The 26,122-nt window shown below is 35.4% G+C and overlaps 1 protein-coding gene across 4 annotated transcripts in view; it reads left to right on the top strand.

Annotated features, from left to right (window-relative positions):
• Positions 1-26,122, top strand: part of RALGAPA1 (Ral GTPase activating protein catalytic subunit alpha 1) — a 204,245-nt gene that overhangs the window by 123,072 nt on the left and 55,051 nt on the right. For all 4 annotated transcript variants that reach the window (XM_061159178.1, XM_061159181.1, XM_061159180.1 and 1 more), the window contains 5 exons: positions 4,502-4,570; positions 8,351-8,485; positions 8,878-9,061; positions 15,171-16,035; positions 18,778-18,849. In XM_061159178.1, coding sequence (XP_061015161.1) covers positions 4,502-4,570; positions 8,351-8,485; positions 8,878-9,061; positions 15,171-16,035; positions 18,778-18,849 — 1,325 coding nt within the window. The remainder of the gene's footprint in view (positions 1-4,501; positions 4,571-8,350; positions 8,486-8,877; positions 9,062-15,170; positions 16,036-18,777; positions 18,850-26,122) is intronic.

Raw genomic sequence — 26,122 nt, 5'->3', positions numbered from 1 at the left:
ATACATTTTTAACATATACATTAAAAAATTGAATAAGATTAAGAAATTTTCAGTAAATGATAAAACTATATTAATATTTTGCTTTCTTTAATAAGGTCTTCTATTTCATACTTTATCACTTTTGTTCATACTATGTTCAGTGTACAATATATGTTAATTTAAAAAGTCACATTATAAAATTGTTTTTTAAGAGTCATATATTTGCAAGTATATATACCACAATATCCAGGAAGACAAGAGTAAATTATTTTTCCCTCACTTCCTTGGGGAATAACTGATAAATATATTATATTTAAAATGTATAAAGCAATGATTTGATATTATAGAAGGGTTATAAAAATCAAGATAATTAACATATTGATTATTACACATTGTTAATATTTTTTATGGTGAGAATGCTTCAGGTCTACTCTTAGCAACTTTAAGATAATATTGTATGATTAACTGTATTTACTCTACTATATGTTAAATCCTTAGAATTTATTATTTCTTTTTTTTTTTAGAATTTATTATTCTTATAACTGAAAATTTGTGCCCTTTGACCTCCATCTCCCCAGTTCACTGGACCTCAGCCCCTGGCAACCACTATACTATTCTATTTCTATAAAATCAGCTTTTTTTAGATTCCACATGTAAGGGATACCATACAATATTACCTTTCTCTGGCTTATTTCATTTAGCATAATACCCTTCAGGTTTTTTCATGTTCTCGCAACTGACAGGATTTTCTTTCCTATGATTTAATAATATTCAATAGTGTATGTATGTACACCACAATTTCTATATCCATTTATCTGTCAAAAGACATGTGGACTGTTCCATATCTTGGCTGTTTTGAATAATACTGCAGTGAACATGAGTGTGCATATATTCCTTTGAGATACTGATTTTATTTCCTTCATATGTATACCCAGAAGTAGTATACATGGTACTACTTATATAGTAGTATATAGTTACATTTTTAGTTTTATGAGGAACCTCCATACTATTTTCCATAATGACTATACCGGTTTCCATTCTCACTAAGAGTGTATAAGGGTTCCCTTTTCTCCACATTCTCGCCAACATCAGTTCTCTCTTGTCTTTTTAAAAATAGCCATCCTAACAAACGTGAGGTGATACTTCACTCTGATTTTGATTTGCATTTTCCTGATGATTACTGATGTTGAGTACTTTACCATGTTCTTATTGGCCATTTGTGTGTCTTTGGCAGAATGTAACTCAGAATCTTTGCCCTTTTATAAATTCAGATAATTTGTTTGGCTGTTGGGTGTAGAAGTTCCTTGTATATTTTAGATATTAACCCCTTACAGATATACGGTTTGCAAATATTTTTTCCATTTGTAAGTTGTCTTTTCACTTTATTGATGGTTTCTTTCTCTGTGCAGAAGCTTTTAGTTTATATAGTCCTACTTGTTTATTTTTTCTGTTGCTTGTGCTTTAGGTATGATTTCCAAAAAATTACTACCAAGACCCATGTCACAGAGCCTTTTTCCTATGTTTTCTTCTAGGAGTTTTAAGGTTTCAAGCCTTTGTATTGAGACTTTGATCCATTTCAAGCTAATTTTTATGAGTGGTATAAATTAGGGGTCCAGTTTCATGCTTTTGCACATGGATACCCAGTTTTTTTCAACGCCACGTGTGTGTGTTCTCACCATCCTTGTCAAAAATAGACTGTATATGTGGGTTTATGTCTAGACTTCATTCCAATGTACTGGTCTGTGTGCCTATTTCTATGTCAGCCCCTTACTGTCAGTGCCATATTTTGATTGTTGTTGTTAAGTCGTGTCCAACTCTTTGTGACCCCATGGACTGCAGTATGCCAGGCTTCCCTGTCCTTCACTATCTCCCAGAGTTTACGCAGACTCATGTCATTTGAGTCAGGTGATACCATCCAACCATCTCATCTTTTGTTGCCCCTTTTCCTCCTGCCTGCAGTCTTTCCCAGCATCAGGGTCTTTTCCAGTGAGTCAGCTCTTCCCATCAGGTCCTAGGTATTGGAGCTTCAGCTTCAGCATCAGTCCTTCCAATGAGTATTCAGGGTTGATTTCCTTTGGTACTGACTGGTTTAATCTCCTTGCAGTCCAAGGGACTCTCAAGAATCTTTGCCAGCACCACAATTCAAAAGCATCGATTCTTCGGGTCTCAGTCTTCTTTATGGTCCAGCTCTTACATCCGTACATGACTACTGGGAAAACCATAACTTTGACTGTATGGACTTTTGTCGGCAAAGTGATGTCTGTGCTTTATAATATGCTGCTTGGGTTTGTCATAGCTTTCCTTCCAAGGAGCAAGCATCTTTTAATTTCATGGCTGCAGTCACTGTCCACAGTGGTTTTGGAGCCCAAGAAAATAAAGTCTTTCACTGCTTCTACTTTTTCCCCTTCTGTTTGCTGTGAAGTGATGGGACCAGATGCCATGATCTTAGGTTTTTGAATGTTGAGCTTCAAGCAAGCTTTTTCACTCTCCTCTTTCACCTTCGTCAAGACACTCGTTAGTTCCTCTCCACTTTTTGCTATTAGAGTAGTATCATATGCATATCTGAGGTTGTTGATACTTCTCCTGTCAATCTTGATTCCAGCTTATGATTCATCCAGCCCAACATCTCACATGACGTATTCTGCATATAATTTAAATAAGCAGAATGACAGTATACAGCCTTGTTGTACTCCTTTCCCAATTTTGAACCCGTCAGTTGTTCCATGTCCATGTTCCATATTTTGATTGCTCTAGCTTTATAATAAAACTTGAAATCAGGGAGTGTGACGCCTCCAGCTTTGTTCTTTTTTCTCAAGATTGCTTTGGCTCTTTGGTTTTGTTTGTGGTGGGGGTGAGGAATTCCATTCATATTTTATGCTATTTTAGGATAGTTTTCTCTAATTCTGAGAAAAATGCCACTGGAATTTTGATAGGTATTACACTGAATCTGTAGATCACTATGGGTAGTGTGAACAATTAAACTGTTAATTCTTCCAATCTATAGCATGGACTATCTTTCCATTTATTTGTCGTCTTCAGTTTCATTCAATAGTGTTTTCTAATTGTCAGTATATAGATCTTTCACCTCCTTGGTTAAATTTATTCTTAAGTATTTTATTGACTTTGATGCTGTTATAAATTAATTTCTCTTTGTGATAGTTTATTATTGGTGTATAGAAATGCAACTGAATTTTATATGTTGATTTTTGCATCCTGCAAATTTACTTATGAGTTCTAATCTAACAGGGAGTTTTTTTGGTGGAATGTTTAGGATTTACTGGGTATAGGATCATGTCATCTACAAATAAAAATAATTTTATTTCTCCCTTTCAGATTTGGATGCTTTTTATTTCTTTCTCCTGCCTAATTGGTGTGGTAGGACTTCCCATACTGTGTGGAATAGAAATGACAGTTATGAGCATCCTTGTCTTGTTCCCAACTTTAGAGGAAAGGACATTAACTTTTTACCATCAAGTATGTTGTTAGCTTTGGGCTTGTCCTGTATGGAGTTTATTTTGTTAAGATACCTTCCTTCTTAACTTGTTGAGCAAAGCAGAGGTCTTGAGTCATAAATTACCAATGGTTTTTAATATGTCATTTTGCTTGTCTGTATCTTCTGATTTTTCTGTCAGAACATATATTCAGTTCAGTTTATTTCAGTCTCTCAGTCGTGTCCGACTCTTTGCAACCCCATGAATCGCAGCACGCCGGGCCTCCCTGTCCCATCACCAACTCCCGGAGTTTACTCAAACCCATGTCCATCAAGTTGGTGATGCCATCCAACCATCTCATCCTCTGTTGTCCCCTTTTCCTTCTACCCCCAATCCCTCCCAGCATCAGGGTTTTTTCCAGTGAGTCACCTCTTCGCATGAGGTGGCCAAAGTACTGGAGTTTCAGCTTTAACATCAGTCCTTCCAATGAACACCCAGGACTGATCTCCTTTAGGATGGACTGGTTGGATCTCCTTGCAGTCCAAGGGACTCTCAAGAGTCTTCTCCAACACCACAGTTCAAAAGCATCAATTTTTCGGTGCTCAGCTTTCTTTACAGTCTAACTCTCACATCCATACATGACCACTGGAAAAACCATAGCATTGACCAGACGGACCTTTGTTGGCAAAGTAATGTCTCTGCTTTTTAATATGCTATCTAGGTTGGTCATCATTTTCCTTCCAAGGAGTAAGCGTCTTTTAATTTTATGGCTGCAGTCACCATCTGCAGTGATTTTGGAGAACATATATTACTTGTATATTTATACATATTGATTCAAGAATTGAATCTATAAGAAAGCCATTTATAGTTAAGAGAGCATATATAACTTTGGTTCTGTACATTAAGATTGTAAATGTTTGATAGTTAAGTATACTTGAAAAACTGACCTATTAAAAGTTACTTTGAAATAACAATATATTTTGGCTTAAATTTTCAACAATATATTTTCTATCACTTTATTAGCATTAGTGTTCGTTTTAAGATACAGCATTAGTTTGACGTATTTTGAGCTTTTTTTTAATTTCTTACAGATTCTAATAGCCACTATTACCCATCTTTTGCCAAGTACGGAAGCGTCATCTTATGAAATGGACAAGAGGGTAATTTAAATTTGTTTTTATATTTAACAATGTGATTATCTAGCAAAATATTTATATTTTTAAACCGTGAAGGTATATATATTTATGTGGGACACAGTTAATCTTAAAGTTAATTATAATATGAGATAAAGCTTTCCATTATTTAAGTATAGCTAAATTATATTTTTAGTTCATATTTCAAATTAATCATGGTCATTTGATAAAGTCTTTAAATTTTAGGGTTGTAAGGAACTTGGGAGGGTTCTGTCCATTTTATTTTTTTTTACTTGTTATGATCTTATTTATCCTTGAAAGTTATTAATTGTGAGGAACTCATTCTTAAGGAAGCCATGCATTTTTATATAACTATCACTGATAGGAAGTAAAGAAATTTCCATTAAGGAGAGTTCATATAATGTATAAAGGTATGATGCTTTGGAGAAGACATACCCTTTGGCCATCAAAAAGTTCTATAAGATTGTATTTATCTCAGTACATTTATGATGAGATTCCTTAATTATTTCAGATATTGTACTTATCAGTCTATAAAGTTTCTATTTGGTATCTCTTTATGGTTTTCATATCTTTCCTGAAATTCTGCATTACTTCATAAGTTATCTCCATTTTCTCTTATAGATTTTTAATATATGTATTGTAATTAAAGTTCTAGCTGCTAAATTCAATATCTGGATTATTGATGAGTCTGTTTCCATTGAACTTTTTTCCTAAATACTGTAGGTTCCACTTTGCTGTTGGTGCATATGTCTGTTAATTTTTTGCACATAGCTTGTTATAGAGACTAGATACGTGCTGCCCAAATGATAGCTACTTACCATGTGTGACTTTACATAAAATTAAATTGAACATTTACATGAAAATTTTAATTCCTTGTTTGTACCAGCCACATTTCAACTGCTCAGTAGCCACATGGGCAAATATATACCAGTTCCATCATTGCACAAAGTTCTCTCAGACAGTGCTGCTAGATCCTGTTAATTTTCTCTGAAAATTATTCCTTCCCATTTTCACATCCCAGTCTTGAATTCTCTTCTTCAAATCTCAGTGTTATGATTTCTTAATCATATTGTGTTGAAATCTCATGTATTCTGCCCATTGTTTACAGAACTCTGTAGTTATGTTTCTGGACCTGTTCTCAGTTACTTTCTTGTGTGGGCTTGTTGTTGTTTAGTTGCTAAATCATGTCCAACTCTTTTCGACCACATCCTGCAGCACTCCAGGCTACTTTGTCTTTCACTATCTGCCAGAGTTTGCTCAAATTCATGTCCCTTGAGTCAGTGATGCTTTCTAATATTTTTTGGTCTTTCCTGTTATCTTCCATATCACTAACTTCATGAGTTTACCTAAGAATTTTCTATTCTTCCTCTGTGTACTTAGTTTAAAACTTATTTGATCGTATTATCTCCCATCCAAGTACTAACCAGGCCCGACCCTGCTTAGCTTCCGAGATCAGACGAGATCCGGCACGTTCAGGGTGGTATGGCCGTAGACTGATCATATTATCTAATGATTGATAAGTACATTCTTCCTCATCTTTAAAAGACCCTGTTACTCCATTTTTAGGCAGGAGTCCTTCATTTTAGTGTCTTAAACTATGGTCAAGAATTCCAAATCCAATTTGTGAACTATATCTAGGTCACTAATTAGCCACCTCCTTCTTGATCATTTTGTCTTCCAAAGGCCTAACTATTCATATGAAAAAGCTCCACTACCAGGTTTTTGTTCCCCACCTACTTTATTCACTAAATATTTATTGATCACAAAATATGTCTGTGGTATTCTGCTTGGAGCTAGTTAAACAGACATAAATAAGATGGTCCCTGCTCTCATGGATTTTGAAGATTAGAGAGGCAAGTGAAGCCATCCAGTATAGTAAGTGCTTACTGTAAAAAGTAGAAAAATGTGTATGATACAAGGTAGAGAAGGAAGTAAATAACTATCAAGGCAGGAAGACTTGTTTTAAGGGAACAATAGCTTAAAGATGAATGGGGTCTTCTACATAAATGGAAACAAGTAGAGTCAGAGAGTTATTCCAAGTGGAGGGAATAGCATGAGTAAAATCATGTGTACAGTGTCATGCTGTGTTATGGGAAGACAGTTGTTGTTATTCAGTCAATTATGTCCAACTCTTTGTGACCCCATGGACTGCAGCACGCCAGGCTTCCGTGTCCTTCACTATCTCCCAGAGTTGATTCAACCCCATGTTCATTGATTCGGGGATGCCATCCAACCATCTCGTCCTCTGTCAGCCATCTCGTCCTCTGTCATCCCCTTCTCCTCCTGCCTTCAATCTTCCCCAGCATCAGGCTCTTTTCTAATGAGTCAGCTCTTCACATCAGGTGGCCAAAGTATTAGAGCTTCAACTTCAGCATCAGTCCTTCCAATGAAATTTCAGGATCAGTTTTCTTTAGGATTGACTGATTTGATCTCTTTTCAGTCCAAGGGACTCTCAAGAGTCTTCTCCAACACCACAGTTCAAAAGCATCAGTTCTTTGATGCTCAGCCTTCTTCATGATCCAACTCTCACATTCATACGTGACTACTGGAAAAACCATAGCTTTAACTATATGGACCTTTGTTGGCAAAGTAATGTCTCTGCTTTTTAATATGCTGTCTAGGTTTGTTATAACTTTTCTTCCAAGGAGCAAGCGTCTTTTAATGTTATGGGAAGACAGTAGGCAATTATTTCCATATTATAGGACATGAAATGCATGATTCAAGGTTGGGAAATTAGGTATTAGATATAGAAAGGGGTCAGAATTCTACATTAAGAACCTTGGACTTTTGAGAATGTTGTTTTTTTGAAAGCGACTTTTTGGAAAGGTTTTAAGATGCAACAAAATGCCAGATGTGTGAGAGATCACTTAAGAACGTGTGAAAGTCAAAAGGAATAATATAGTAATTGTTAATTACAATAATCTCCATGAGAATTTATAATGTTCTGAAATAAAGCTAAAGGAATAAAGGTAAATATTGACAAAGTGGCATTCATCATTAGCATCGGGAATAAAGAAAAAGTCAGGATATTTGAAGAAAGATGCATTTCAGTTTTTAGTGTGTTGCACATAAGAAGTGATGCCCAGGTAGAGACCACCATCTATATAACTAATGTAGTAAATTTGAGGCTGGAAACAAAATTATTGGCATTGTCATTACATGAGTTGTATTAAACTGGAAATATATGTGATCACTTAAGGAGAAGCTAGAGAGTAAGATAGGTTAGCAAAGGTATAACACCTTGAACAGTAAGAGTTAAAGAACAGGCAGAGAGGGAGTCACCAGGATAGTGACCTAGAGGGCTCCTGAGTTTTCCTCCTCTCTTGGGCCTGTGGAAGATATAGCTACACATGGAGCATTTCTGTCTGAGAGAAATCCAGAAACTAATCAAGTGACCTCTACACATCAAGTGACTGAGAAAATGCCACATCAAAAATAGGTAGGAAAGGCTGTAGCACTCTTGTCATAAACCCCACTCCTAGCATAATTCCATACAATCAGGAGGAAACTCCCAACTCATGCCCTGTCACAGGAGAGAAGGGTTTAGACCATACATCTGGCACTCCACCATTTAAGCCTGCCACCCAAGGGACAGGCCAAATCACCTGGCTTGTACCTAGTTCCTCTTTCTCTTTTACGCTCGCTCTTCACGAAAGCTTACAGTGGGAGAATGGGTGAAAGTTCATTGGATTTGCTATGTATATTTTATACTTAGAGATAATTTGAAGTTTGAATGTTCTGTTTTGTGGTTATACTGAAGATGTGGGATTTTGTTTGTTGTTTCAGTTGGTGGTATCCTTACTTCTGTGCCTTCTGGACTGGATCATGGCCTTACCTCTTAAGACACTGCTCCAACCAGTCCATGCTACAGGAGCAGAAAATGATAAAATAGAAAAATCTGTCCTTAATTGTATTTATAAGGTAACCTTTGCTTTATTATTTATTTGGTAACCAAGGATTTTTGAAACCTAAAGAAATAACATTTCTTGGTATTGCATTTTCATTGTTTTAGAGCCAGGAATTTCCTAAGAACATAGATTTATCTTACAGTACCTATGGATAATTAAAAAGTACTGCTTACAAGACTTTGTTTCATTGCAAAATTTTGAAAAGTCAAATCTTTGTTGAATGTGTGAGAATCATTAGTTAAATATTGCTCATTCTTTTTAAGATAAATTTTACCTTGATTGAAGAGCTGTGTTTAAATATTTAAAAATTTTGTCAAGTTCTTATATTAGCAGGTGTTTTCTCCTTTTACTTTTGTTTTCACTGAAAAGGAAAATTTGGTAATGTTTTTTCCCCTGTATTTGCAGGTATTACATGGGTGTGTTTATGGAGCTCAGTGTTTTAGCAATCCAAGGTATTTTCCAATAAGCCTTTCTGATTTGGCATCTGTAGATTATGATCCTTTTATGCATTTGGAAAGCCTGAAAGAGCCTGAACCTTTGCACTCTCCTGATTCGGAACGATCCTCTAAACTCCAGCCAGTAACAGAAGGTAAAATGAATTCTCTTCAGGACAGTATTGTTGCTTGGGTTCTGCCAGAGTATGATTTGAGGCCTAGGTAGAAATACTGGAAGGTGGTATACCTTAATTTATAATTGTTTACCTTGCCATGTATATTATAACTAAGTTCATTTTTAGTTTAAGAAATAACTTCAGATACACAATTACTAAGATGATATGTGATGACATTCCCTTTATAGGTATTCTGATACGGATTAAGTTCTTTAACCATATTGTGGTTAAGTTCTGATTAAGTTCTTTATTTTGGTTAAGTTCTTTAACCATATAGTTTTTTATTCAGTGAGTTTACTATCTGAGATAAGGAACTATGTAGACAAGTAACCTTATGATATGATTACGTATAAAAATAAAAGTACATCCAAGATGCAGGGGTATATTATGATGCAGGGAACTCAAACCCAGCGTTCTGAGACAACCTAGAGGGGTGGGAGATGGGAGGGTAGTTCATCAGGGAGGGGACATATGTATACCTATGGCTGATTCATGTCGATGTATGGCAGAAACCAACACAGTATTGTAAAGCAATTATCCTTCATTTTAAAAATAAAAAAAGATGCAGGGGTAGCCCAGAGGAATCCCGCAATTATTGAAGGGTTTTAAGGAGGTGGTATACATGGTAAAATTAGTATTAAGAACTCTTTGAGAGTGGTACTTTAGGAGTCAGCAGACCGTGACCCACACCTGCCACCTAAATACAGTTTTATTGAGACACATCCATGCTGTTCATTTATGTATCATTATGGCTGCTTTCGTGTCGTAATAGCAGTGTTGAGTAGTTTGGACAGAGAGAGCATGGCCCATAAAACCAAAGATAATTACTCTGTCCTTTGCAGAAAAGGGGATTTGCTTGATCCTCTAATATGTTAGATTGATTTTTAGGGAAGTTAATGCAGGATCAGAGACCAATCATGATGCTGTTGCAGTAGGAGAAACAAGAGTTTTGCTAAAGGGTTAAATTGGTTATATCTTCCTCAAACTAGACCACAAATATGAGAAAGTTTAGAGAATTAGGAAGGGAAATGAGAGCAGTATTAGAAATGGTTTAACTTGGAGCGCCTATTGGATATTCATGTGACTTAGTGGGACAGTTCATTGTACATGCAGATTGACGTCTTAGCAGAGAAGTCTTCGTTAGGAATATGTATTTATACGGATGTGTGTGTTCTGAGAAGAAAAGGTTGAAAAGGAAGGAAAACCAGGAAAGAGTAGTTTCTCAGAAGCAGAAGAAAAAGATTTTTGAAAGACTGGCCACAGGTATTAAATGATAGAGATATTAAGTACAAAAAGACTGACAAATACATCTACTTTGGTTTTAGCAGAGAAGTAGGACAGAAGTGGATGACTATGGGTTAAAGAGCAAGCAGGACGTAAGGAAGTAGAGCCATTTGTCAAAAGTGCTCTTTAAAAAAGCTCAACTTTTTTTTATTTTAAAAAAGTCAAGAAAAATGATAAAACATAAGATTATTCAGGATTAAAGGAGTTTTAAAGACAAAAAGAGTTAAACTCAATTATAAACTGAGAAAGAAAGTTGTAAGGGGTTCATTAACAGAGTGAGGTTCCTGAGAGCTAGAAAGTTTAGGTATTAATATTAGCTCTTCTTCTGAAATCAGAAAGATGAAAAAAATTGAAATAAATTAAGAGGACTGACAGAAGTTATTGAGGACCCAATAGAAAGTAGAAACCACAACGTTTTGGTTGCATCTCTCAACATTCAGTAAATTGGATCTGGCAGATAGACAAGGGAACGATAGCTTTCAGAATATTGGTATAGGTTTAGTTATAGAATCAAGGGTTGGTAAGGATTGAACTGATGTTAGGAAATAGCTAATAAGCTGGAAGAAAGTAGAGGAGATCCTGTGAATCAGAAAGTAGATGTGGTTGGTGATAAGAAGTTTGAACAATGATTCTCAGCCTTGGCTACACATTACAATACTGATATTCTGGTCCCATCCATAGAGGTTTTGATATATTGGTCTGGGATTGCTGGAACTTTTAAAATGTTGCAGGTGATTAATATCCAGCCAAGGTTGAGAACCGCTGACCTTATCAGTATGTTAGGATGGTGGTTTATTGAATGAGCAGCAGACACTCTTCAGATAAATTTCACAAGGAAGTCTACTTTGTAAAACTTCTTAAAGTAGAGCTACAGTGAAGACTCTGCTGACTTCTCTCCCATTCATATCTAAGAGCCCTCTCCAAGGGCTCTACAGAACAGAACTGGAAAGTCACTAGACTAGGAGGTTGTGGTCAGAGTATAAACTATTAAGGAAGAGTTTGACTTTTAAAGGTAGAATAGTTATAAATGATTAAAACATCCAGAATGTGGCCATGGTAATGGATTGATGCCGTAAAATGCAAGTGAAGGTATGAAGTTATCTATCAAGGAAATAGAGGGCTTGGGTTTTGAGTAAACCACAAATACCTAATAGTTTGTCTAGAACACGTATGTACTAGGAATGTAAGAAACTAGAAATTGATACAGGTGACTTATTTCCTTAGATTTGGCATAGTATAATACAGTGTTTATTTTACTTAAAAACAAAGTTAAATGAAAATATTCTTTTTGCATTTTTAAAGGTGTAAAATGATAAAACTTGTTTCAGGACTATATAGTATATTTCTTAAACAGTGAAATAGTTTACTTGATATTTACTTACTAAAAGGGAAGTTTTAATGTATTTTAAGTAAAATTTACTGTGCCATTAACAGTCACTGTAAAAGAAAGGTGTAAAGATTTTAAACAGACGAGCTTTATATTGATACCAAATACTCCATGGGGTACTATTCTCTAAATGTATTAAAGTTGTTCCCTTTGGACTTTCTTAAAGGTAGTAAGGACCAGATAAATGCAGACCCTTTTAGGAGCAGCTGTGAGCTAACAGCAGGTGATTCTGTGGTCTGTAGTGACTACATGCTGAGGGTTTGTTTTTTTTTTAATGTGGCATAAATGGCTAATCATTGTGCCCTTGTCTAAGGCATGCATCATCATCTTCAAGTACTTTTTTGGCCAAAGATTTCTAAACAGTGTCCGTAATAAGCTCAGTATTGGACTGAACAAGTCTGATTTGAAAACTATTGGCAGGAGTAGCTGTAATTATTAAATTTACTAAAGAATAAAGCAAGGTAGTGAAGTTGGCTTTTTGTCAAATGGCAGTAGTCTTATTAGCAAAAAGTCATCATTTGCAGGGTCACAGTGAAAGGAGGCTCCAAAGGATTCATTCTGTCTTAATTATAGTTTCACCTATACATATTATGCAAAGCTAATATTTAAAGCATTTGCCAAAATTAACTTCCTCTGCATGTTCTGTTATAGTGCAGTGAATTGCAGCAGCTTTTTATGTCTTGCTGCTTTTGTGTGCCATAATAATCTGTAATTATGGGTTTGCTGCAAATGCTGTAGGGTTTGTTTAATCTGACGATCTGAAAAGACAACCTTGAATAGATTTATTTAAATGAATGATAGTTACCCAATGCATTAGAAGCATTGATATCTTCATTTTGCATTTTCTCACAAGGCTAGTTATTTTAGAATTTCATTTTTAATTTCTAAATTAGAGAATTTCATGTTTTTTATATCTAAGTATATATGTAGAAAATATGTATGTTCAATAGCTTATGATTCAAAATAAATCTGAGTAAACCTAACTGCCAAATTAACAAGTTGAAAGGTGTGTTTTTTTTTTTAATCCTTTTATATTTACAGATATCCTGAATTTAGAGAAGCAGTTTAGGAAAGAAAATGCTTTTACCTACTTGTGAAATCTAAGTTCATTTGTTAAATGTTCTTGGTGTTAGTAATTATGACATTTGTGAACAAGCTTACTAAACTGTGTTCTGACTGTCTCTTTCCTTGAGGGGAGCATGTATGGGATGGACAGGACCTAGACTTGGGTCCTATTTTAGGGAAGGAGCTGGCTTATTCTTACAGTTTAGTTATAGGCAAGTTTGCAAAAGGAACTCATAAAACCTTTGTGACTTACAGTGCTCTCAAAATTGATTTGTATTGTTTCAGTTATATCAGGCTTTGTATATGAGTTTTCAATTCATCTTTACCAAAAACCCCATGTTATCCTTAGAGAAAAATGGAGTTTAAGAAGTTTTATGTGACTTGTCCATGATCACAGAAGAAGCCAAAGTTAGACATTCTTCTCTTTTCTATAGTCCATTTCTATTAAGTTACACTCTTTTGCTTCTTGAGAAATGTTCTGCAAAGAAGATTCACTGCCTAAATGAGTCACCTGTTTGTCACTCAAAAGGAAGAAGGGAAAAAAGTTTTCCTGCATCCAAAACTTAATTTAATCATATTTTTCTGTTACTCTTTAAAACATGGCTTAGTTTATTTATTTATTTTTTCAATGCTTAGTTTAAATGAGTTTTTCCAGTTGATCTTCGCCATTTATTAATTTATGCTAAGTACTACTTTTTTGTCTCTGTATGCAGAAAAAAACTTTTTTGAATGCATTGTTTCCATATGTCAAAGTAATTTGCCAAAAGAAAAGGACAGTTTAACAAAAGAGAAAAATATGAATATTTGAGTTGTGATAAAGATGAAAATAACATTGCCCCAATGTGATATCTTCTGTGGCAAATCCCTGAACTTGTGAACCCATTCGTCGTCTTGTACAAAATGAGAAATATTGGCTAGTTTATCTGCAAGGCCTCTTACAGTTGGAACACTCATTATATTCTAAGTTATAATTAGAGAAGCAAAAGGCAGACACTAGATTCAGATTACCGGTTTCTCATCATTTAGTGGCATATCTTTTTGCTTTACCATAATAGGTCTTGAAAATGTAGGATTGAATTAAGATTAGCCATTTAGTTTGTTATCTAGTGTTAAAATAGCTCATTTTCAGAGCTAGTCCTAACTGTAATCAAAGAACAGCTTGATAAAACTGGAACTTTTTAGGTAGATTGAAGAATGTTTATGTATACATATATGTAATAAAACTTGATTGATTATGGAAGAAGATTAAAATTTTGACACAGTAACATTTCCAAATCAATAAAAGTCCAAAGAAAGTTGTTCTTTTTTATATTCAAAATAATGAAGAAGATGTTATTGGTATTAACGGCATAGCTGCTGACTTGTTGCTTACTCTTCGCCTGTACCCAGGGGTGTCAGTTCTGAATCTTCCAGGCTGTAGCCTGGAATATATGACACTATTTGTCTCTCTTGCCTCTTTTTAAGTAACCATACCAACAATGTACAACTTAGTTACCTTATGAACTTTTAAAACTTGAGTTTACTCTCTTTCTTTTTCCCTTTACTCTCTTTCTGTGTTATTTGTCTTCTTTCCTCACTCCCCTCCATTTTCCTCTTCCTTCAGGTCCTGACGTTAGGCACCTTGCCTTTTCAGGCCTCTTACTGCTATATTCTTTGAGTTTTCTGTTTTTAACATTTCCTATGGGTTTGTTTTTTTTTTTTAAGTTACTCATATAGATGTACTCCTTACCTGTTTACTGCCTTAGAAAAATAAGCAAGCCATAAATATTTTTCCTTTAAAATTTCCTTGGCATATGCAGGCTACACTGACTCACTGTTTAAATTGATCCTGACTCCTGAAGTTTAGTTGAAAGATCACTTTTCTCTGACACTTTTACATCATCCTTATAAGCCATAGTTAAATGACATTTAAGGCATGTTACAAACTATGTCTCTGCATCTCCTGATAAGATAAGAAACTTACCAGTTGGATAAAAATCAGTTGGATTTTGTTGACTTTTTAATCTGGGAGCAAAGCTATTTCACATGTTAAAACACTTTTGAACCTTCTTTGAAGGTATGATGTACATTTAAGGACCTCAATTTAAATCATTAATATGAATCCATAAGCAAAAATTTCAAAAATGGCTTTCTTATAAAAATTAACAAAACTTTATCTGAGTAGTTTTCTTCTTCTTTGCCATCATTCTTGTAGTTCATATGCTACATTGAAAATATTTGCTCATATATTTGCTTTAATCTTTGAATGTGATTTTGATAATGTGATGGAATCCCTGTTTGCTGTTTCATTGTTATATGACTCTCTAGGAAGCAGCAGTATTCTCACTCACTTATATTTTTCTTTATTCCTAGTGAAAACTCAAATGCAGCAAGGATTAATCTCCATAGCTGCCCGCACTGTTATTACACATCTGGTGAATCACTTGGGCCATTATCCAATGAGTGGTGGTCCTGCTATGTTAACAAGTCAGGTGTGTGAGAATCATGACAATCATTACAGTGAGAGCACTGAACTTTCCCCTGAACTCTTCGAGAGTCCAAATATTCAGTTTTTTGTGTTAAACAATACAACCTTAGTGTCCTGTATCCAGATCAGAGCTGAAGAGAGTATACCTGGAGGAGGTTTATCTGCTGGTCTTGCATCAGCCAATTCAAATGTCAGAATTATAGTACGTGATCTTTCTGGAAAATATTCATGGGATTCTGCCATCCTGTATGGACCACCTCTTGTAAGTGGTCTTTCAGAACCTACATCTCTTGTACTTTCATTGTCTCACCAAGAGAAGCCAGAAGAGCCTTCTGCATCTCATGAATGCTTAGAAGATATAACAGTTAAAGATGGGATTTCCCTCCAGTTTAAAAGAAGTTTTAGAGAAACTGTACCAACTTGGGACACAATAAGAGATGAAGAAGATGTTCTTGATGAGCTTTTGCAGTATTTAGGTGTAACCAGTCCTGAATGCTTACAGAGAACTGGAGTCTCACTTAATATTCCTGCTCCACAGCCTGTGTGCATTTCTGAAAAACAGGAGAATGATGTTATTAACGCTATCCTTAAGCAGCATACAGAGGAAAAAGAATTTGTTGAGAAACACTTTAATGACTTAAATATGAAAGCTGCAGAACAAGATGAACCAACACCTCAGAAACCTCAGTCAGCATTTTATTATTGCAGATTGCTTCTTAGTATATTGGGAATGAATTCCTGGGACAAAAGGTAAGAATAAAGAACAGGTTTTTCCTTTTTAAAAGAAATAGTAATCTTATTCATCTTACGATCAGCATTTTAGTCTCCATTCTTTCCATCACTAAATTTTACCTACCAATTAGTTCTTTGACCAGTAGGCAGATTTTCTTTCTTTTTTTAGTCCACTGAGTCATAATCAGGTTTCAGAGGAATAAGAAGATAATTGAATGTAATGAATTAACTTTTAACGTTTTCATAATGACTAGTATAACTGTCTGACTTAGAACACATACCTCAAATAATTGAGAAAAATCTCTTCTTTCCAACCTTCATGTAAGCTAATAGGAAAAACTGTTTTTCCTTACAACACTTCTGACACCAAATGTGTGAGTTTCTCACACCAGGCAGTTTCAACAATACCTGGAGTTGCCACAGACAGGTTAAGAGCTTAGACTGATGAGATTGCCGTCTACTTCAGACACCAGTTGCAAGTCTGGGTAAATCAGAGGTTCCCACAACCCCCTTCTTGGATTTGATAATTAATTATAATGACTCTTAAAACATTTACTTAGGTTTATCAGTTTGTTATAAAGGACAATTAAGGATATAGATGAAGCAGCCAGATGAAGAGGTAAGTGGAGTAAAGTCTGGAAGGATTCCAAGTGTGGAAATTCTGTCCCTGTGGAGTTGGGGTGTGCCACCCTCCCAGCACATTGAATGTGTTCAACCAGGAAAGCTCTCTGAATCCCGTTGTTGAGGAATTTTTATGGAGGTCCTACCGTGTAGGCATGATTGATTATTAACTCAATTCTCTAGTTCTTCTCTCTACTCAGAGGCAGGCCTGAAAGTTTCAAGCTTGCTCTTTCTGGTGGCTTACTTTTTCTGGTGATGAGGCACCATCCTGAAGTTAATGAGAACACCACTGAGAGTTACCTTATTAGAACAAAATTAAAAGGAAACTCCAGAGGTTTTAGGAAGTCTGTGTAAGACTTTACTGTCACCTCCTATACTCAGGAAATTACAAGAGTTTTAGGAGCTCTGTTTGAGGAATTGGGGACACAGGCCCAGTGTATATTTCTTACTGTGTCATATAAGCCTAATTTTTTTATTTTTTAGACAAACAATGATATGATACTTTCTTGTTTGTATCAAAGAAATTAACTCAGGATTTAGCATCAAATCACAAAAAGAATTTAGATTTAATTTTTTTAATGTTATTTAATGTTGTTTTCTTTCATGCATATTGCAAAACCTCGTTAAAAACTTGCAGTACACACAGAGTTTTGTAGGAAGTTAAGTAGGAGTTAAATGAAAAGGCATGAGACTTAAATCAGAAGATCCAGGTTAGAGAAACTTAAACTTTGAGCCTCGGGCCACAGTCTGCAGATTGAGGAAATAACTCCGACCTCACATGATGGTGAGAATTAAATTAGACAATGTATATAAAATAGTAGAACTGTACACTGTACAAGTATAAGTTGTAACTGTAAACTATACAAGTATAAGCATTATTAGCATACATTTATTTTTTTAATTTCTGTAATACTAAAAGCTGTAGGGAAGTGAAAGAAGAAATGTTTTTATATATATAATGTATTTTTGTTCAATTTATAGTAGGGCAGCTCAGATATAACTGGATGAATAAATCTTAAAGTAATTCAAATCCATTTGAAGCATTAAATTGGAATTCTACTTGCTTACCTAGTGTTTATAATCTTACTTGGTTTAAATACTTCCATTTATTAAAAGAGTATATCCTCTGCCTTATGGGAAAGCCAGGTTATATCAGGAACACAATTTGGTATGTCCAGTACAGGTAATTGCTACTAATTTAAATTTATTCTACTCTCTTTTCGGAGAAGGCAATGGCACCCCACTCCAGTACTCTTGCCTGGAAAATCCCACGGATGGAGGAGCCTGGTGGGCTGCAGTCCATGGGGTCGCTAAGGGTCGGACACGACTGAGTGACTTCACTTTTTTTTGTTGTTGTTGTTGTTTTTGTTTTTGTTTTTTTTTTTTTTTTGATGAGTGACTTCACTTTTAAGCATTAGAGAAGGAAATGGCAACCCACTGCAGTGTTCTTGCCTGGCAAATCCCAGGCATGGGGGAGCCTGGTGGGCTTCTGTCTTTAGGGTTGCACAGAGTTGGACACGACTGAAGCGACTTAGCAGGAGCAGCAGCTGCTCTCTTTTGTTGTTCAATGGCCCATATATTGTTTCTTGAGAAAAATTAGAGAAGGGAAGCTCTGTTTTACTTTCATGAATATAATTTATATATATTCAGCACCTGTATAATGTATTTGGTAAAATTTATACACTGCTTTATAGTGTAAAAAATACATATAATGTAAAACAAGAAAGAAACAAATTCCATCTGGATTACGCATCCCTGTCTGGTGAAGAGTTAGATTTTGTGAAATGTTTCCCATGAGGGACAACTTTCTCACACATTTTTATGAAACTCTTGAGAAGGAACCTACAAAGTACTTTTATCCATTTTTCTGAATATGAGTTTGGGAAACTCATAGCATCTTCAAGGAGACATTTACATGGTCAAGAGAATAATGATGCACAAGCAGAAATGTATGAGGGACTCAGTAGAAATAATGACATATTCTTTACATTTTTTGTAGGGTCTGTTCTCCTTTGTGTTAGAAGTATGAAAAAGCAAGGACAGTGTAACAATTGCATGAGTAGACTGGAAAGTGTTTCCGGGACTGTCATGTCATTCACTGCAAAGATGATGAACATGTTTATGAATCTCTCTATTTAGGAGGAGCTTTCATCTCCTGAAGAAAAATGAAAAACTACTTAGAGAACTTAGGAACTTGGACTCAAGACAGTGGTAAGTCATTGAGAAATTTTCAAGTCTATATCTAGCACATCAGCTGTTTCTATTCATAATGTGAATAATAATGTATTGTGTATTGTTGAATTATAAATTTCTGAACACAAACTTTTTTCATTTATACGTATCTTAGAAATAATAAGCATTTTAAAAAAATGTACAACTACATTTAAATGTTTGGTATCTTTGGATTATTTATATCTTTTTATATACCTCAGAATCATCTTCTGAGTTGAATAAATCTGATTGAACCTATAAAATGTCCTTTAGTTTCCCCATACTTAGATAATCCCTTTTGATGAGTGTAAGAGGCCAAAGTGAAATGACTGGTGTAAATAAGCTAGTAGCTACGAAAATATTAATGAAATGAAGAAGATGGAGATAGTTTGTTATATTGCTATAAACCTGATTTCTTTTTAAAACCTTGGATATATACCCATTTTTATGTGGTTTTTGGTGTGAAAACCTTGTTATATCATTATTTTAATAATCTCTAGATTCCTGGTGTATCTGGATGCGATTTCCTGGGAAACTCATACTAGAAACTACAAAATACTACTTAACTGAAATTCCCGTATGGTCAACTTACATATATGTACTACTTTCCTTTTTAGGTTCATAAAAATAAAATTTACTGATAGGTGTTTTTGGCAGTATAACTAGAAAAACATTAGTAAAGCAATACTTCAGAAATACTTCATTATTAAGACTGCTTATATTTCTCAAATTTGAAATCCACAACATCCTTAACATTCACATTTCTTAACTGTCTCAACATCTTGCTTGAGTGGTGTTTTATACTTTTGTGTCTACAGTTTTTGCTTTTCATGTTCTCCCAGTCAGTTTGCCTACCCACCACTGATTCCACTTGCCTGCCTATCAAGCAAATTCACATATTGTTAACCATTTTTAAAACGCCTTCTCTTACAACATCAAAACTGTTGTTTATAGATGTATATTTCTATAACCAGTTCTTTAATCAGAATCACTCTTAACATCTGCTTTCTCTACTCCTAGGCAGCAGTACATTACTAGAGAAAATTATCAGAACAATATGATACAGGGAGTTACTGTAGATTGATGCATCTTTACTTCGACAATGCTATCTCTGTTGTTTGGCAAATTTTTTATCCCTTGATCACTTTTATAATACTATACTTCTTAAAGTAATTATTATAAATCACTTCTTTGTTCCTCAAGCTGTCAGTATAATCAGAAGTCATCTCTATATTCTGACCATTGAGAAACTAGTTTGTAACAAGCCATTCACCCTGCCATCACTATTCTGTAGGAATGCAAAGTGAGGATGATTCACACCATTCCCACATCAAACACACATACCTTACATCTTCGTTTTTTAAATTTCTCTGTACTGAGCCATCTTCTCTTGCTCGTTTTCTTTGTCAGAAAAGCACTTTTTTTCTTTCTATGCTTCTGCTTCCTACACCTTCTTAGTCTGCTCTAGGATCTTTAGAAAGTTATTCCTTCTTTATCTTGTATTTCTACTTCTCTTGCTGTAAGTTTGTTATGTGTTTAAAACAAAACTTTCCTCAGTTTTTATCCTTTCAAGCTATAGTTCATCCCTTTCATGTTTTTACTACCAAATTTATAGAAAAATGTAGTTTTTATTCACTTCCAGTCATTCTTGTTTTTCCTTGTTTTTAGCTTTCCTCAGAATAGTTCTTTAAAATAATATATGATTTCTTTGGCTATTACAGCAAATAGAAGAATAACACTATTGTTATTCTTAAGACTATTGTTAACATTTCTTTATGTATTTTAGTCTTTCTTTTTGATAGACATATATATCATTTTTGTTTTACAAAGTTGGAATCATAGTAATATGTAGGAAGTTATGTCTTTTAAAAAAACTCTATTGTGAGCATTTTCTTCCACCGTTTTGATATTCTTCAAAAAAATATTTTTATGGCACCAAGTTCTATGAATTTTTGACATGAGTTTTTATTTCTTGCCCTATGGTAGATTACTAGAAATAGAATTCTTAGGTCAAAGCATAAGAACTTATTTCAGGCCATATATATTATAAAATTGCTTTCCAGTAAGTACTGATTTCTAATCCCACCAACATTGTGTAACTGCAGCCTGTTCAGCACAAGATATTAATCACATTTTCTTAATTTTTATAATTTGAGGGGCAGATCATGATATCTTATTAGCCTATAGTTTTTAAATACTAGTGAAGTTAATATTTTTCATATATTTGTAAAAAATTTTTAATCCGTTTCCAAATTCTTTCTTACTGTCCTTTTCCTCTTTAGGAATTTTTATTAATTGTAAGAGCTCTCTTACATGTGTATATGTCTTAAGGATTAATTTTTGTGTTTATTGTGGGAGTTCTTCTAGCTTAGTTTTCAACATCTTTAGGTTGCTTAACATAGAGGTTTTTCATTTTTATGTAGTAATTATTATCTCTCAGTCTTCTTTTTAATTTCTGTGATTGTACTTAGAGAGTTCTGTCTTCAATTAGTTACATTTCCTTCTAGACTTCTAAGAATTTATATTAATTTTTTATCCCATCTGGAATATATTTTGATTTATGGAATGAGAAATGGAACCACATTGAAAGTTGGAAAATAGTCTATTTCTATAATTTGTTTTAGAATTTGTTAAAGATCATATCTTTCCCATTGACTTGATATTGTCTTTGTCAAATATTAAGCTGTTTCAAAGCTATCTGTTTATTGCTATTAATTTGTCAATTTTCTGGAGTATTACTGTTTTTATTACAGCTTTATAATTTAGTATCTGATAGGATCAGTCTTCTTCCTCATCTCATCCACACATATTCTTTTTGTAGATGTTCTTACCTGTTTTTTCTTCCAGAGTTTTGTTAGAATTATGTTGTTTTCCAGGGAGGAAAAATCCCATTGATATTTTGATTGGATTTGCAATAAAACTTTCCTGTGGAAAGAGTAAACACCCTTATTATCATCATTCTTCCCATTCATAATCATAGAGTGTTTTTTATTTGTTTTGAGGCCTGGATATTACTTTTAGGGGTATATTTTACTTTTGTGTTGCTATTCTGAGTAGAATCTTTCCCCTCACTGTATTTTGTATCCAGATACCTTAATGAATTCTCTTATTGATTTTATTTTTTTTTTGCCATTACCAAATCAGAAATTTATTTATTTTAATTAAGGCTAATTACTTTACAATATTGTAGTGGTTTTGCCACACATTGATATGAATCTGCCACGGGTGTACATGTGTTCCCCATCCTAACCCCCCTCCCACCTCCCTTCCCATCCCATCCCTCTGGGTCATCCCAGTTCACCCTGGGATGACTCTTATTGATTTAAACATTTTATAGTTATCTCACTCTTAGGCACTCCAGTACTCTTGCCTGGAAAATCCCATGGGTGGAGGAGCCTGGTGGGCTGCAGTCCATGGGGTCGCTACGAGTTGGACACGACTGAGCAACTTCACTTTCACTTTTCACTTTCATGCATTGGAGAAGGAAATGGCAACCCACTCCAGTATTCTTGCCTGGAGAATCCCAGGGACGGGGGAGCCTGATGGGGTCACACAGAGTCGAACACGACTGAAGTGACTTAGCAGTAGCAGCATAATCATTTTCTGCAAATCATCTCCTTTCAAAAAGTAATGACAAAAAAGGTTATACTTTCTTTTGCTTATATCATCATGTCTTATTGCACTGATTAAAACTTTCACTACAGTTTTAAATAGCTATAGGAAGACTGGTCATCCCTGTCTTTTCTACTTTTAATAGAAATGACTCTTCTATTTAATCTGTAAGGAAAATATTGGTTATTAGTTTGAAATAAATTATTTTTATCATGCTGAAAAAGTAGCTTGTTTCCTATGAAATTTTATAATGAAACGGTGTTAAATGTTGTCGGAATCCTTTTCAGCATCAATTCAAGTTTTCATATATTTGTATTTATTTTGCATTCAGCCTTTGCTTTCTTACCTACTTGATACGTATTTATTAGATTGTTTATATTAAATAATTCTTGCATCCTTGGGATAAACCTTCCTTGGTCCTATGACTTCTTGCTGGGTTAAATTTACTAGAATTTCATATTTAATTAGGGCATGGTTTATCTATTACAATATTTTAGTTAAATTTTTGTCTGTTCTCATGTTTTTAAAATTAATGTTACAGCCAGATACATAAAATGAATATTCAGTGCAGTTCAGTCACTCAGTCATGCCTGACTCTTTGTGACCCCATGAACCGTAGCACGCCAGGCCTCCCTTTCCATCACCAGCTCCCAGAGTTCATGCAAACTCATGTCCATTGAGTCAGTGATGCCACCCAACCATCTCATCCTCTTGTCTTCCCCTTCTCCTCCCGCCTTCAATCTTTCCCAGCATCAGGGTCTTTTCAAATGAGTCAGTTCTTTGCATCAGGTGACCAAAGTATTGGAGTTTCAACTTCAACATCAGTCCTTCCGAGAACACTCAGGACTAATCTCCTTTAGGATGACTGGTTGGATCTCTGTGAAGCCCAGGGGACTCTCAAGAGTCTTCTCCAACACCACAGTTCAAAAACATCAATTCTTTAGCACTCAGCTTTCTTTTTAGTCCAACTCTCACATCCATACATGACTACTGGAAAAACCATAGCCTTGACTAGACGGACCTTTGTTGGCAGTCATGTCTCTACTTTTTAATATGCTGTCTAGGTTGGTCCTAATTCTCCTTCCAAGGAATAAGCATCTTTTAATTTCATGGCTGCAGTCACCATCTGCAGTGATTTTGGAGCCCAAAAACATAAAGTCAGCCACTGTTTCCACTGTTTCCCCATCTGTTTCCCATGAAGTGATGGGACTGGATGCCATGATCTTAGTTTTCTGAATGTTGAGCTTTAAGCTAACTTTTTCACTCTCCTCTTTCACTTTCATCAAGAGGCTTTTTAGTTCCTCTTCACTTTCTGCCGTAAGGGTGGTGTCATCTGCATATATGAGGTTATTGATACTTTTCCCAGCAATCTTGATCCCAGCTTATGCTTCTTCCAGCCCAGCATTTCTCATGATGTACTCTGCATATAAGTTAAATAAGCAGGGCGACAAATATATATCCTTGACATACTCCCTTTCGTATTTGGAACCAGTCGTTGGTCCATGTCCAGTTCTAACTGTTGCTTCCTGACCTGCATACAGGTTTCTCAAGAGGCAGGTCAGGTGGTCTGGTATTCCCATCTCTTTCAGAATTTTCCACAGTTTACTGTGATCCACACAGTCAAAGGCTTTGGCATAGTCAAAAAAGCAGAAGTAGATGTTTTTCTGGAACTCTCTTCTTTTTTTGATGATCCAGCAGGTGTTGGCAATTTGATCTCTGGTTCCTCTTCCTTTTCTAAAACCAGCTTGAACATCTGGAAGTTCATGGTTCATGTATTGCTGAAGCCTGACTTGGAGAATTTTGAGCATTACTTTACTAGTGTGTGAGATGAGTGTAATTGTGTGATAGTTTGAACATTCATTGGCATTGCCTTTCTTTGGGATTGGAATAAAAACTGACCTTTTCCAGTCCTGTGGCTACTGCTGAGTTTTCCAAATTTGCTGACATATTGAGTACAGCACTTTCACAGCATCATCTTTTAAGATTTGAAATAGCTCAACTGGAATTCCATCACCTCCACTAGCTTTGTTTGTAGTGATGCTTCCTAAGGCCCACTTGACTTCACATTCCAGGATGTCTGGCTCTAGGTGAGTGATCACACCATTGTGATTATCTGGGTCGTGAAGATTTTTTTTGTACAGTTCTTCTGTGTATTCTTGCCACCTCTTCTTAATATCTTCTGCTTCTGTTAGTTCCATATCGTTCCTGTCCTTTACTAAGCCCATCTTTGCATGAAATGTTCCGTTGGTATCTCTAATTTTCCTGAAGAGATCTCTGGTCCTTCCCATTGTATTGTTTTCCTCTATTTCTTTGCACTGATCACTGAGGAAGGCTTTCTTATCTCTCCTAGCTATTCTTAGTGCATTCAAATGGGTATATCTTTCCTTTTCTCCTTTGCTTTCCATTTTGCTTTTTTGCATTTCTTTTTCTTGGGGATGGTCTTGATCCCTGTCTCCTGTACAGTGTCACAAACCTCCATCCATAGTTCATCAGGCTCTCTGTCTATCAGATCTAGTCTCTTAAATCTGTTTCTCACTTCCACTGTATAAATCATAAGGGATTTGATTTAGGTCATACCTGAATGGTCTAGTGGGTTTTCCCTCCTTTCTTCAGTTTAAATCTGAATTTGGCAATAAGGAGTTCATGATCTGAGCCACAGTCAGTTCCTGGTCTTGTTTTTGCTGACTGTATAGAGCTTATCCATCTTTGGCTGCAAAGAATATAATCAATCTGATTTTGGTGTTGGCCATCTGGTAATGTCCATGTATAGAGTCTTGTATTGTTGGAAGAGGGTGTTTGCTATAACCAGTGTGTTCTCTTGGCCAAACTCTATTAACCTTTGCCCTGCTTCATTCTCTACTCCCAAGGCCAAATTTGCCTGTTACTCCAGGTGTTTCTTGACTTCCTACTTTTGCATTCCAGTCCCCTATAATGAAAAGGACATCATCTTTGGGTGTTAGTTCTCAAACATCTTGTAGGTCTTCATAGACCTGGTCAACTTCAGTTTCTTCAGCATTACTGGTCGGGGCATAGTCTTGGATTACCATGATATTGAATGGTTTGCTTTGGAAACGAACAGAGATCATTCTGTTGTTTTTGAGATTGCATTCAAGTACTGCATTTTGGACTCTTTTGTTGACTATGATGGCTACTCCATTTCTTCTAAGGGAGTCTTGCCCACAGTAGTATATATAATGGTCATGTGAGTTAAATTCACCCATTCCAGTCCATTTTAGTTCACTGATTCATAAAATGTCAATGTTCACTCTTGCCATCTCCTGTTTGACCACTTCCAATTCGCCTTGATTCATGGACCTAACATTCAAGGTTCTTAGGCTGTATTGCTCTTTACAGCATTGGACCTTGCTTCTATCACCAGTCACATCCACAACTGGATGTTCTTTTTGCTTTGGCTCCATCCCTTCATTCTTTCTGGAGTTATTTCTCCACTGATCTCCAGTAGCAAATATGCCCCAATAGGGCACCTACTGACTTAGGGAGTTCATCTTTCAGTGTTCTCTCTTTTTGCCTTTTCACACTGTTCATGGGGTTTCTCAAGGCAAGAATACTGAAGTGGTTTGCCATTCCCTTCTCCACATTTTGTCAGAACTCTCCACCATGACCCATGGGTGGCCCTGCATGGCATCACTTAGTTTCATTG

The sequence above is a fragment of the Dama dama genome, chromosome 13, assembly GCF_033118175.1.
Source record: "Dama dama isolate Ldn47 chromosome 13, ASM3311817v1, whole genome shotgun sequence".
Classification (NCBI taxonomy): domain Eukaryota; kingdom Metazoa; phylum Chordata; class Mammalia; order Artiodactyla; family Cervidae; genus Dama; species Dama dama.
This window is presented reverse-complemented; position numbering and strand designations above follow the sequence as displayed.